At 35.5% G+C, this 13,401-nt stretch overlaps 1 protein-coding gene across 13 annotated transcripts in view; it reads left to right on the forward strand.

Moving 5' to 3' along the window:
• CCDC57 (coiled-coil domain containing 57) overlaps window positions 1-13,401 on the forward strand; it is a 323,421-nt gene that overhangs the window by 155,360 nt on the left and 154,660 nt on the right. For 8 of the 13 annotated variants that reach the window (XM_007482813.3, XM_056817292.1, XM_056817290.1 and 5 more), the window contains exons 10-11: window positions 1,301-1,435; window positions 10,101-10,326. In XM_007482813.3, the coding sequence (XP_007482875.1) occupies window positions 1,301-1,435; window positions 10,101-10,326 (361 nt within the window). The remainder of the gene's footprint in view (window positions 1-1,300; window positions 1,436-10,100; window positions 10,327-13,401) is intronic. The other 5 variants (XM_056817294.1, XM_056817295.1, XM_056817296.1 and 2 more) reach the window with 1 other exon arrangement.

The following is a 13,401-nucleotide window of genomic DNA, read 5'->3' on the forward strand; positions in this document are numbered from 1 at the left end:
AAAGTTTCACTGAACCAAATCCCTTAAAATCCATTTTCAGCAAAAATTTCATTGTATTGGAAATACTAATATTTCCAAGTTCAGCTTTTTGTCTATAGTAATGATATTTGAATGAATAAACAAAAATTTTTTTCTTTAGCCCGTTTCTCTATGATAGCCATTATGTGTAAATGATAAAACATCTCACTAGGTATCCTTAACAGTAGAAGGAAGAACTATTTTGATTCAGGTTTTGGTATTATTGTTAGAAATCTCATCCAATAGCACTGATAAACATTTGGATTTAAATATCTTCTTTAGCATTAACTGTTTTTACTAGTCCATCAGGATTAACATCAGTTAATATATTAATTGAGTTTCTGTAGTTTTCAGAGCATTTCTCACTTATTAATTCACTACTTCTCTAAACGAACTAGGATGCTTGGACATTTTTATCACTGAGTTATTGGAACTAATTTTAAGAGTGTTCATATAACCAAATTTACCTCCCACCAAATGAATCCTATGAAGTTGGAATGGAATAAGCATTTATTAAGCACTTACTATGTGACAGAACTGTACTAAGAGTTTTACAAATATCTCATTTGATCCTCACGACAACCCTCAGAGTTGCTATTACTATCCTCATCTTACAGTTGAGGAAACTGAGACAGGGTTACAGAGCTAGTAATTGTCTAAGGCCAGACTTACTGAGGTCTTCATTACTCCAGGCTCAGTGCTCTATCTACTGTGTCACCTAGCTATCTCTAGAAATTAATTAAAAGATTTTGATCTTTGTATTCCCAAACCCTTTAGACTGGAGAATTTATAAGTGACAAAATATAAGATCCCACAAAAGTGGGATCTTTAGTGGTAAGGTAGTGACTACATTGCTGATGAAGAGGAACAATTTTTAATAGGTCTTACAGAGTTAGAAAAGGCCTTTGCCAGAAACAGATACAATATCTATTGTCTGAGGACTACCTATTGTCTGAGGACTAGCTTAGGTAAATCTGGAGAGACTTATTACCAGAGAGGTAAGTCACTACATGATGAAAATGTCCTTAACAACTAATGAAATCACCTACTAAGGTATGAAGGAGTTTACAAGCTGTATTACTATACCCACACCAGTGAAGTCAAAAATCCCTGCAGTGTTGAAATAAGTATGTACAACAACTTCACAGGCAGTTAAATGTTTCATTGCGGAAAACTTCAGGACAAAGAAAAATGGTTGACTTGCTAATCACTCTTACGCTGGTTATTAACCCTCATTATGTGACTGTAGGAATATTCTATGGTTTGTTTGTTTGTTTTCTAGGTTGCTGCCCAGCTCCAAGAGACAGAGCAGAAGTTATGTGAAATGAAAACAGTACTGAAGGCTATAATCTTTGAAAGAGATCAGGCAATTCACACACTCAGTTTGCATGGTTTACTTCCTGAAAAGGAGAAAAAGGTCAGATTATCAATTAGCATCTCCTCACTATCTTTGCCAGCACTTGGCATAGTTGGCTAACCTCTGGCTATAAATGAATAGTCACTTTTTTGGGCTGTCACTCCTGTATAATTTATAGTCTTGACTTAGGGCAGCCCTTCCAAGATACTCTCACATGGGATGAGGAGCTATCATTTCCCTAAACAGTACTTTGTCACATTTTTCATCTATTTCCCTCTAATCCCTCATGATTGATAGGATGGAAAAATGAAAATTTATTAAATGCTTACTTTGTGCCAAGCATTTTGCTAAACCCAGGTAAAAATAGAAAAAAAAAAACCTAGAATAATCCTTGTCCTCCAGGAGTCATATTCTATTTAGGGGAGAAAACACATAAAAGAAAGATTAGATGCAAGGCAGATGGAAAGTCCTAGAAATCTTGGAAGTTCAGATTATTCAGATAGTTAAGCTGATAGTTCTGGAAGGCTCCACGCCCCTTGGTCATGAGAATCTTAGGAGTCAGTGTCAGGATAAGTAGTAAGGCCTGCTGGTCTTCTGTCTCGTCAGAAACAATGAAATTATTGACTCCCATTTCATCTCAGACCAATACCTTTTAAGTAAACTGGATTTTCACCCAAGATGTCTTTTTTTTTTTGCTTTTGTTTAAAGTTTAAATGTTTTCTTGATTGAATTTAGAAGTCACTTACTGGATACACAGATCTGCAACAAGTATCTTTTCAGACCCCTGTATTTTTGTAGGTGTGATCCAGTTCACTTTTCCCCTGTGTTCAATAGTCACCTTTGTTAAGCAGCTTCCTCTGTTTCTAAAGCATTATCATTTCCTTTCTACTTGGCATAGGTTAATGTTTTAGGTTTTTCCCCCCACTGGTGAGTTTTATAGGACTCTTCTGTTTTTTTTCCCAGCTTCACTGCTCACATCCCATAACATTGCCTTCTCATTATTTCCTCCAGTGAGCAGCAAATAGGAATCTGGAATGAAGCTTTTATATCTCCAGAACACGAATAGAATGGAAAAAACTCAGAAAATTCAATCATTTTTTGCAGTAACCCTATAATTTTATCTTTATATCTCTGTATAGGGAATTAATTTATGGTTGAATGAGAAGTGGTAGAATGTCCCCAACAAGTGGTGGTTCTTCCCAACCTTCTCTGAGGAGTTTTCATAGTGCTATAGTGGCAGGGTATAAGTGTGTAATCACTAGAGCAAGATACATGTCTAGGGTAATTAACTCTAATACATTAAGGCAGTGTATTCTAAACTTTTTTGATTGTGCACCCCTCACAATGTATGTCTTTTCCTTATTTATAAATTATATACAGATAATTCTGACCTTATAATTATGTGCATTATAAAATGTACAAAAATAGACATTTTAAAAGAATGAGATAAAGATGAAATAATATTTAATCTGTGTTGAGAAGGAACCACTGGAAAGTATTGAGTAGGTCAGTGACATAGTTAGATCTGAAATTTAGGAAAACAATTTGATGGCTTTGTGAAGGAGGTATTGGAGTGGGGTGAAACTTTTGAAGTAAGGAGACTCAACTAAATTAATTAAAGAGTCTGTTTCAGTAGTCCAGGTGAGAAGTGATGAAGGCCTGAACTATGGTGGAGGCATTATGAGTAAAGAAAAGAGAACATATGGGTAAGGTGTAGAGATATAAATGATCAGATTTGACAAATGATATGTGAGGCAAGAGATGAAGTAAGGAATAAGTGACGCTAAGGTTGTAAATCTGTGCAATTTAAAGGACTGTAGTTCCCTTGACAGAAATAGGAAAGATCAGAAGATAGGTAGGTTTTGAGGGGAAAGAATGCTATCTGTGATCTGTTGAAACCTATCCATGCTTGCTCATCATATGGGACTTTGTTCCACCAAAAACAAAAAAGAGGGAAATGATTAAGGGCTCTTACTAACCCATAGCAAAGAGCTCACCCTTTGAGGGGCATTGGCCATAACCACAAAGTGATCTGGAGGAGAATCAAATTTTCACATTGACTCCTATGCCACTGTTGTTGTGGGTTACTTACACCCCATTTGAGGGAATGATTGTTACCTTATGCAGTAGAGGGAATGAGGATAATGATAGGTATGGTTTTGCTAGAGACAAGCCTCAAAATTAACTGGTAGAAAAACTGCATTCCCCTATCCTCTAATTGAGTGATCACACAAAACTTGAGGTCATTTAACAGTCTCCTGTCACCTCACAGAGCCCTGACCCTTATCATACTTGTGCATTAAAGAGATAAACTAACATTTCCTCAGGATATGTTTCCATTTAAAAAAATCATAATCTCAGTTTTTATATCTCCAGAACACAGATGGAACGGAGAAACCTCAGGAAACTAAGTCATTTTATTACAGAAACCCCATAATTATATCTCTACATTCTTGTGTGATGAACTGGTTTATGACATAGGCATAAACCATTATACAATTTGCACATTATTGTTACTAACAAAAACCTTACTTGGGGATAAATCAGGTTATACAGGAAAGCATGAGGAAGGGGAACCAGAAAAGCATGAGTTTGCTCTAGAATTCATCATTTTAAAAAATTAATTTTAATTAAATTTTAATTAATTAATTAAAAAATAATTTATTGACATTTTATATCACTTATATTTCTCAATATATTCTTTTATTCCTCTTCCAGAAAGCTATTACTTATTTAAAAATACAAGAGAAAAAATATAGTATAACAAAACTTACAGATTCATAGTCTTCGACCTCTGCACATAAGTAGGAAGATTGTTTCTCATATCTTTTCCTCAGGGCCAACTCTGATCATTATAATTTCATAGCATTCATTTTTGATATTTTGTTATTGCTCCTTCTTTTTATGTAATTATAGTCATTATGGTTACTATTTTCCTGGTTCTTCAAATTTCTTTACCGCTAAAATTTACAAAAAAGGAATCATTCACCATACATACAGCAAGGTAGCACTGAATGCAAGATATAAAGCTAGAACTCCAACAGAAGGTTAAAAAGAAACCCAGCCTCCCAAAAAATCTCATAAGTGAATTCTAAAAAACTTTACTACTTAGAGCTTCCATTCAATATCCCAATCCTCAGCTGTCTCTACATGTCTAACATGGGTAAGCATAAGAAATACTTAGGCTTGCAATTCATCTAGCTATGGCAGTCTCCCATGGTAGTGTTTCCATTTGAACCTTCCCCATCTTCCTCTTTCTGGAAGAGGCACAAGACAGATTCTGCCTGGCATTTTGAAGAATTAGGTGCGGGAGAGTGAGAGAGAGAGAAAGGGGTTAGGGGTGGAGAGAGACAGAGAGAATGAGAATGAGAAAGATAGCCCATAGGTAGAAAGAATAGGCTAAAGGAGTAAAAACACCAAGGAAAAGCAACTGCTTGACTACAGAGGTTGAGGGGACATGATCTAGGAGAGATGCTAAATGAGCGCCCTAATGCAAATACCAACAAGAAAATGGGTTCAGAGCAAGGACACATGTGATACCCAGATGAATCACGCGTCGGCTAGGGAAGGGGTGGGGGGTTTGGGGGGAGGAAAAGAAAATGATCTGTTTCCAATGAACAATGTATGAAAATGACCAAATAAAATAATGTTTAAAAATAAATAAATAATAAATGCTTGTCCATTCTGACAAGCATGAAAAATGTAAAATGAAGAAAGGAAGGAAGGAAGGAAGGAAGGAAGGAAGAGAGAGAGAGAGAGAGAGAGAGAGAGAGAGAGAGAGAGAGAGAGAGAGAGAGAGAGAGAGAGAGAGAGAGAAAGAAAGAAAGAAAGAAAGAAAGAAAGAAAGAAAGAAAGAAAGAAAGAAAGAAAGAAAGAAAGAAAGAGAGAGAAAGAAAGAAAGAAAAAAAGAAAGAAAGAGAGAGAGAGAAAGAAAGAGAGAAAGAGAAAGAAAGAAAGAAAGAAAGAAAGAAAGAAAGAAAGAAAGAAAGAAAGAAAGAAAGAAAGAAAGAAAGAAAGAAGAAAGAAAGAAAGAAAGAAAGAAAGAAAGAAAGAAAGAAAGAAAGAAGAAAGAGAAAGAAAGGAAGGAAAGAAGGAAGGAAGGAAGGAAGGAAGGAAGGAAGGAAGGAAGGAAGGAAGGAAGGAAGGAAGGAAGGAAGGAAGGAAGGAAGGAAGGAAGGAAGGAAGGAAGGCTAGAAGAGAATGAGGGAAAGGGTACCAGGAATCCAGCAAGGACTAGTTCTTTCTAGTCTCTTTATAACTTTATATATATATATATATATATATAACTTAGGGTAAGGACCCAAGCAGATCCCATATTTTTCATCAGGAAACTTTTTAGCTCTTACTCTGCTTGTTGGTTGTTTCCTCAACAAATAACAGGAAAGGATAAAAGAAATGGATTGGAAGAAAAAAAAAACAAAAGAAAAGGAGCTAATAGAAAGTTGATATCCAAGATAAATTGAGAGGTAATAAGAGAGTAACTAGGTGCCCTTGATAAGTTCAAATTACCAAGTCCAAGTGAGCCACATATTTTAATATTGGCAAAAGTAACACTTAGAGAGGAATTCTGTAGGGTATATCAATTTATCGATATATCAGTTTTCCAAAAAAAGGAAAAAGAATAGTGTCTGTAAATCATAGAACAGTAAGCTTGACTTTGACTTATGACAGAATTCTAGAACATGTAATTAAAGGGATAAGAATGCACATCTGTGTAGAAATAGAAATTATAGGTAAAGTGTCTGTTCATAAGAAGAAACTTTGTCAGAATCTCACACCAAGCAGAAATGCTTGTATATTAGTTTTCACTTAAAAAAAGGAAAATGGTATGATAAAGAATCAATAATAATAATAATAAAGATGCTATCATCTTCAGGAACAAGATATAACACATTCTCCCCTCTCTTCTATGTCAAGAAACATTTGAAGGGAAAGCTAGGTAGCACAGCAGATAGAGTACCAGACCTGAAGTGGGGAGTAACTAGATTCAAATGTTGCCTCAGACACTTCCTAGCTGTATGACCTTGGCAAGTCACTTAACCTTGATTGCCTAGCTTTTATATATATACATATATATATATATGTATGTATGTATGTATATATACTAAGACAGAAGGTTAGGATTTCTAAAAACCCAAACAAGCATCTCTTAAGTATTTAATATGTTCCAGGCTAAGTGTTGGATTGTCAGACTGTAGAAAAGGAGAATTTTAGAGGTCTCCTATTAAGCCCAGATGGATCATTATTAGCTAATTTTTGGAGCTGGCCATTCAAGTCCATCCAACTATGTGATTTCACAGTTTCACATTTCTCAACTTTTCTATAAGAATGGCACAAGAAACTGGCAAATTTTTGCTAAAATTTACTTAGTTTTCATTGAACTCACTTAGATTAAAGACACTTTTGAAAAAACTTTAGCTAATTTATTTTGTATAAGAGTTTGCATATCTCATTTCTCTAGTGGGAAAGCTATAAATGCCAGCTTTTCCAAAGACAGAGGCATTTCTCTATGCTTTGTTCCCCAGTCCAGATCTCCTCAAATTTTCCCAAGTTGGTAAGATATGTAAGTACTGACATTACCTGCCCAGTGAAGGATTTATCTTCAGAATTCTCAGAGCTTGATTTCAATTCCACCCCTGTAGAACTTGAGAACATGGTCTTTTTCTGGGCATAAAGGCATTAGCCTTGTTTCTTATTTCTAAGGACTCACTAATCTTGAGAGCAGCTGCTCTCAGTTAGGTGGATCTATTGACCAATTTTGACCAAGAATTCAGAAATGACCAGAAGGATATTTTGAGCAGTCAATTGTGTTCTTGTGGTCACATACACATTTACTACAGAAGATACTTCTTACTATATATCTGATATACTAGGCAGCTCTGCTCCAAAGCAGACTTCCTGTAAGAGTTTTATTTAGTTGGCCTAAGAAGTTTTTCAAAGAGAAATTGACTTGGTACTGAACTGGTTTTATTAGGAGGCTAAAACAGCACTTGTCAAAGACAAATATTAATACTGTACTCAGTTTTAGGCACAAATCTTTCAAAAACAATTTTATTTAACATTTTCCCATGAATAAATATTTCTAGCTAAGAAAAAAGAATGACCAACAGACTACTATTGCTATTGCCAAGAAAGGTTTGATAAAGATTTCTAGGCAGCTTGACCAAGGAAAAGATCTGTACTTTAAAATACAGTTGTAAATTACCACTTCAGCAGAGTCATCTAAGTCTCATTTCTTCTTACCACATCCCTCAAAGATTGAAAGGAAATTCCCTTTTTAATATTAAAAATCTCTTCTAAGTAACAGAAGAGGGTACTTCTCTTTGAAAGGAATTCCTTTGGATAAATAGCAAGGTTGATGCAGCAGATTAGGAAGGCAAGATTTAAAATAAGATTGGAAGTATTCTATGTTCAAAAGTTTAATTTGAGGCACTGTATATTGTTCAGTGGAGAGGCAAGGAAGAGCTTTGTGTCAACTCTGAGGCCATCTGAAACCAGAAGCTGGATGTGCTTTTTTTATAATGTACAAATAATAAGCACAATATCATTTCATATTCTCTACAACTTTCAGTCAATTGTACAATCAGTATTGTTTGCAAAAAACTTTTCTTTCTTCCCCCTCCCATTTTAAATTTGTTTTTTAAAAATATCAGTTTTTCCCTGTTATATTTTCCCAACACCTAAGCCCATTCTGATCTTAAAACCTCTCTCTCATAACAAAGAAAATAATTTAGCAAAATTGAGTGATGAAGTAACTGCAGAATATTCAGCATTCCACAATCACTCTCTGAACCTCTTTATTTAAAGGAAGGATATGTGTTTTCTCTGAAACCAAGTGTGTTTGTTCATTGAAATTAATCTCATTTTGCCCCCTTTTAGTCTTTATATATGCATATATATAGATCACTTTGTATGTTGTTCCCTTCCCTTTGTTAACTCTGCTTCTCTTTGTATAGATGGTCACATTTACATCGTGTATCCATTTGTAACTTATTGTGGCATAGGCTTAGAATCCTGTTATAAAACTAATTTCTACCAAACTACTTTTTAGTTTTTTCAGCAGTTACTGTAAAATAGGCAATTCTTCTCAATAATTTGTGGTCTTGAATTTATCAGAGACTGAATTTTTAACCAATGCCAGTTAGTTTTGATAATTACCATTTTATAATGTAGCTTGAGATAAGTTACTATAAGACTCCCTTAATCATGCTTTTTTATCCATTATTTTCCTTGAAATTTGAGAAATTTTATTCTTCTAAATTAGCTTTATCATACAATTCTTTAAAGTAACCCAATGATAGTTTATTATAGCATTAAATCTATAAGTTAATTTAGGTAAAGTCATTTAAATTATATTCATGTGACCCAGCTCTGAACAACTTTATTTTTGTATAATTTTTTGTAGTTGTATTTATATAAGTGCTGTTGCTGGCTTGGTAGGTTTATAAATATAATATGTAAACTAATGAATAATTTCTATAAAGTATTGGATACAGAATGAATTCATAAGGTAAAATGAGGTAAATGTAAAGGAAACCACTGGAGTCCATAAATTGTGTGCTTGTTTTGTGTGTATTTGTACTTGAAAGAGATAGACAGACATAATTATACTTGTAATTTAGGAAGATTAATTTTGAGTTCAAAGGATAGACTGGAGTAAGGAAAGACTTGTGGCTGAAATACCAACTATCAGGGTGTGGTAGTAATTTAGCCATTGGATGATGAGTGTCTTCCACCCACATGCTGTGGAGGACCAAAAGACAGAGAGATATATACAACTGAAAGGTATGAAGGAGAACTTTATGATAGAAGTGTCAGTAGAATTTGACCTTAAAAGATGAATTTATATAGGTGGCAGTTCAAAGGAGCCCAATGACAAGAAGAGGAATTTGATGATATTCAAAGGAACTAATGTGATGTGGACAGGCTCTGGGCAAACATGGCACCCACTATTAGACTACATGGCAATTGAAGAATTAAGCAATATCACTGACAAATAACAGAGCTACATAGCAGGGTAAAACATATCTATTGGAATATGCTTTAGGCAAATTGAGGGCAGCAAAAAATAGTGGAATGAAGATGGAGGAATAAGCCACATATATACAAGAACCTGGAGCCATAAACTAAGGATATAACTTTAAAGCCAATCCATGATACTCTATAGTTAGGAAATACTCTTTGGGACTCAGATAAAGTCTTACCCTGTTTATCCAGAGGATCAGGCATCAAAGCATAGAATCTAAGAATGGTTATAATATGGTACAACATGGTCTGAGGCCAGAGGGGGTGACCTCAAAGCTAACATTTGGAAATAAGATCTAGGTGCAATTGAACATCCCACCATACCCAGAAGTAGTGGCAGTTCTACATACCATAGATCTGGATTATGCATTTAGAAACCATCTTGGATGCTGAAGTGAAAAAAAAGGTAGGGAGGGGCAACTAAGTTTCTTATAACTTAGACAAACCAGATGGTGGCTAAATTTTTTTTTAGCTTATATTTATATAACACTTTAGAATTTGTGAAAGGCTTTACATATATGATCTTGTTTTTATCAGGAGGCTGTATTCTGTAAACCTGTCTAGTTGTATGATTTATTTTTTCTTAGTTCATCCAGATAATGTTTTTTTTTTAAAGGAACTAAGAGGAAAAAGGGATCTATTCATATTTGTCAGGATACAGAAGGGCTCCTAGCAATAACTTGTTTATTTTGTTCTACAGGTGTTCCTAACAGATCACAAAATAAATGGAAGTAAAGGTTTTCCATCCAGTGAGATTCAGAAGCTACAAGAACAAAATACAAACTTACGTACTGCAATTGCACACATGAGAAGGGAAATGGAGGCTCTAAATGATCAAGTCCCATCTTTTATCAGCACTGGAAAGAAGACCCTAAATGCAGCAGTAGCCTGTGATCCAGAAGCTACATCAGACACATTAATTTCCAGTAAGTTAAAAAGAAGAAAAAGACAGACTTATCCTTTGTTAGTTTCAGAGTCATGTAGATGAGACTAGGGTTTGCATTCTTTTACACAGTTGCTTCAGAGGATGATAACTTTCTGCCAGAAAATAATCCATAGACAAAGGCTAAGCCTTATATCAAGGAGATATGCATTGAGTAGTGAGGAAAAAAAGGTGGCAGTAAATAAAGAAGAATAGGTAGAGTAGAAATAAATGTATCCCTTCCACATCATTGGGGGTAAAAGTACCCACCCTTCATACCAGAGAAAAAATTTTCATTTTTTTTCTTTTTCTTTGATGGGGTATTTACAAGGCATTATTGTAAAATTTGGGTTAAGTATTTGGTCATGGGCTATAGTGTTTCTAAACTTTTTCTATGTCATTTGCTGGCTTTTGTGTGTCATCTCTGACTTGTGCCAAACTTCTCAAAAATTCCTATTTAATTTCTTATGCAGTATATTGAAACTTCATGGAAGGGAAACCTATATTTCTATGCATTTTGTAAAAAATGAAAAACAAAGAACTAGAGTTTGAACTTAAACCAAATTCACTGTATTGTGTACATCATATTTTTTTAGATCCATAATTTTCTTTGTAAAGGTACTCTCCTCACTGAACCAATCCCTCCAGACTTTCTTTCCTCATGTAATGTGTATACATGTGCTCATATGCTTGTGTGTATGCATGCATGTGTGTATACACATTTGTATGTATGTTTCCCATGTCTGTCTCTAAATTTCCAGAGAGGATGTGCTAGAGACTTTCCTTTGGTTAGATTAGTAACTTAGAGATACTAGTGTATCTCTTTTCTCTCCTCACTACATGGCCAGCTCACCTTTTTCCAATCGTATATGTCTTCCCATTTCATTTATAGCAAAAATGTCAATATGAGTATTGTTTAATCCTTTGACTGTTTGTCTACTCATTCATTGTTGGTCCCAGATTGACCTTTGAGTACTAATTAAGTTAACATTAAGTTTATAGATGTTCAGTACTATGGACCTCGCTGCTCTATACCCTCTTTCTAGGCACTGTGCCACCCTTACTTCCAAAACTAGCTACAACAATAAAGGACATTATTATTTTGTTTTTGTAATTGGCATCCTATAAGCCAAAAGTATTCATCATCTGGTTACAGTACTTCTTGTGCTGGTCTTATCCTTACTAGGCTGATGCTCAGACAGATATATTCTGTCTCCAGGCCTGTATTTGAAGCCTGCCCAGCTTGGTAGGACCAACCAGAACTTTCATTCCACTAGCATAGCTTTCAGGATTGAGGGAGATGGTATGTACAGTGGAAAGAGCATTGGCTTTAGAGTCAGAGGACCTCTGATACTTTCTCCCCCTGTGATCTTTTGCAAATCACTTTTACTTACATCAGGGCTTGGTTTTCTTATGTATACAGTGAAATTGGACTAGATCAATCAATTAGTCAGTAAAAAATTAAGCTCCTACTATATATACCAGGCACTCTGCTAAGCACTCCTCGAGGATACAAAAAGAAGAAAAAACAGTTCCTGCCCTCATGGAGTTTACAATATGAAAGAGGTAATATGCAAATAAATATATACAAAGCAGACTATAAACAGGATAAATAGGATCTCATTAACAGAGAGGAGACTCTTGAATTTAAAAAAGTTGGGAAAAGTTTCCTGTAGAAAGTGAAATTTTAGCTGTAAGGAAGGGAGATCAGTAGTTGGAGTGGAAGAAGAACATTCCAGGCATGGGGGGATAGAAAGAGAAAATGCCTAAAGCCAAAAGAATGTCTTGTTTGTGAAGCAGCCAAGAAGCCAATTTCAGTGAAAGAAAGAATATGTATTGGAAAATAAGGTATAAGATCAGAAAGGCAAGAGGGAGCTAGTTTATGAAGGGCTTCAGACACTAAATTTTATATTTGCTCCTAGAGGCAAGAGGAAGCTACTGGAATTTATTGAGTACGGCAGGTGATATGGTCAGACTTGCGCTTTAGGAAAATCATGTTAGTGGCTGAATGGAAGATGGGTTGGCCTGGGGAGAGACTTGAGGCAGGCAAAACCACCAGCAAGCTATTGCAATAATCTAGGAATGATGAGGGCCTCCATTAGAGTGGTGGCAGTATCAGAGAAGAGAAGGGGGTATATATGAGGGGTTGCAGAGGTGAAATCAATAGCCTTGGCAACAGATTGGATACGGGGGTGGGGGGATGAGATAGAATGAGGAAATGAAGATAACTCATAGGATTTGAGCCTAAGGGTCTGTGAGGATAGTGCTGCCTTCTATAGAAATAGGGAAGATGGAGATAGGATTTAAAAGGAAAGAAAATAATTTCTATTTTAGGCTATTAAGTTTAAGATGTCTATCCATCTCAGTATATCCAAAAGGCAGTTGAAGGTGCTAGATTGGAGGTCAGCAGTGAATTTGGAGCAGGATTTGAGAGTCATTATCAAAAGACAGTGATTAAATCCATGGGAAATAAGGGGAACACCAAGTAATATTGAAGGAAAAGAGAAGAAATTCCAGAATAGAACCCTGTAGTACACCTGTATTTAGAGAGAATGATCTGGAAGAAGATCCAACAAAGGTGACAGAGAAAGATCAATCCTATTGTTAGGAGGAGAATCAGGAGAGAATGATGTCATAAAATAGAATGGAGTCTCAAGGAAGAAAGAATTATTAATAATGTCAAAGACTACAGAGGAGTCAAGGAGACTGAATAAAGGCCATTGGATCTGGCCCCTATGAGGCCATTATTAACCTTAGAGAGAGCAATTTCAGTAGAATGATAAGGACAAAGTCATTTTGTAAGAGGTGAATAAGTGAGTTGAGAGGACATAAAATGGAGGCACCTATTATAGATGGTCTTTTGAAAGAGTTTATCTATAAAGGACAGAAAAATTATATAGCTTCCCAAACCCGCGAGAAGCTACAAGGTAGAAAGATAGAGGAAGGACAGAAGTTTTGGATACCGCGAGGGGCGTGGTGGAGCCAAGTTAGAGATATGAGATGGAAGAAATGAGTCAGAAAACCAAGCCTTATTGATTATAATGGAGCCACAGCAAAACTCCGATCAGTGAACTTCTCA

This window comes from Monodelphis domestica, chromosome 2 (genome assembly GCF_027887165.1).
Source record: "Monodelphis domestica isolate mMonDom1 chromosome 2, mMonDom1.pri, whole genome shotgun sequence".
Lineage (NCBI taxonomy): Eukaryota > Metazoa > Chordata > Mammalia > Didelphimorphia > Didelphidae > Monodelphis > Monodelphis domestica.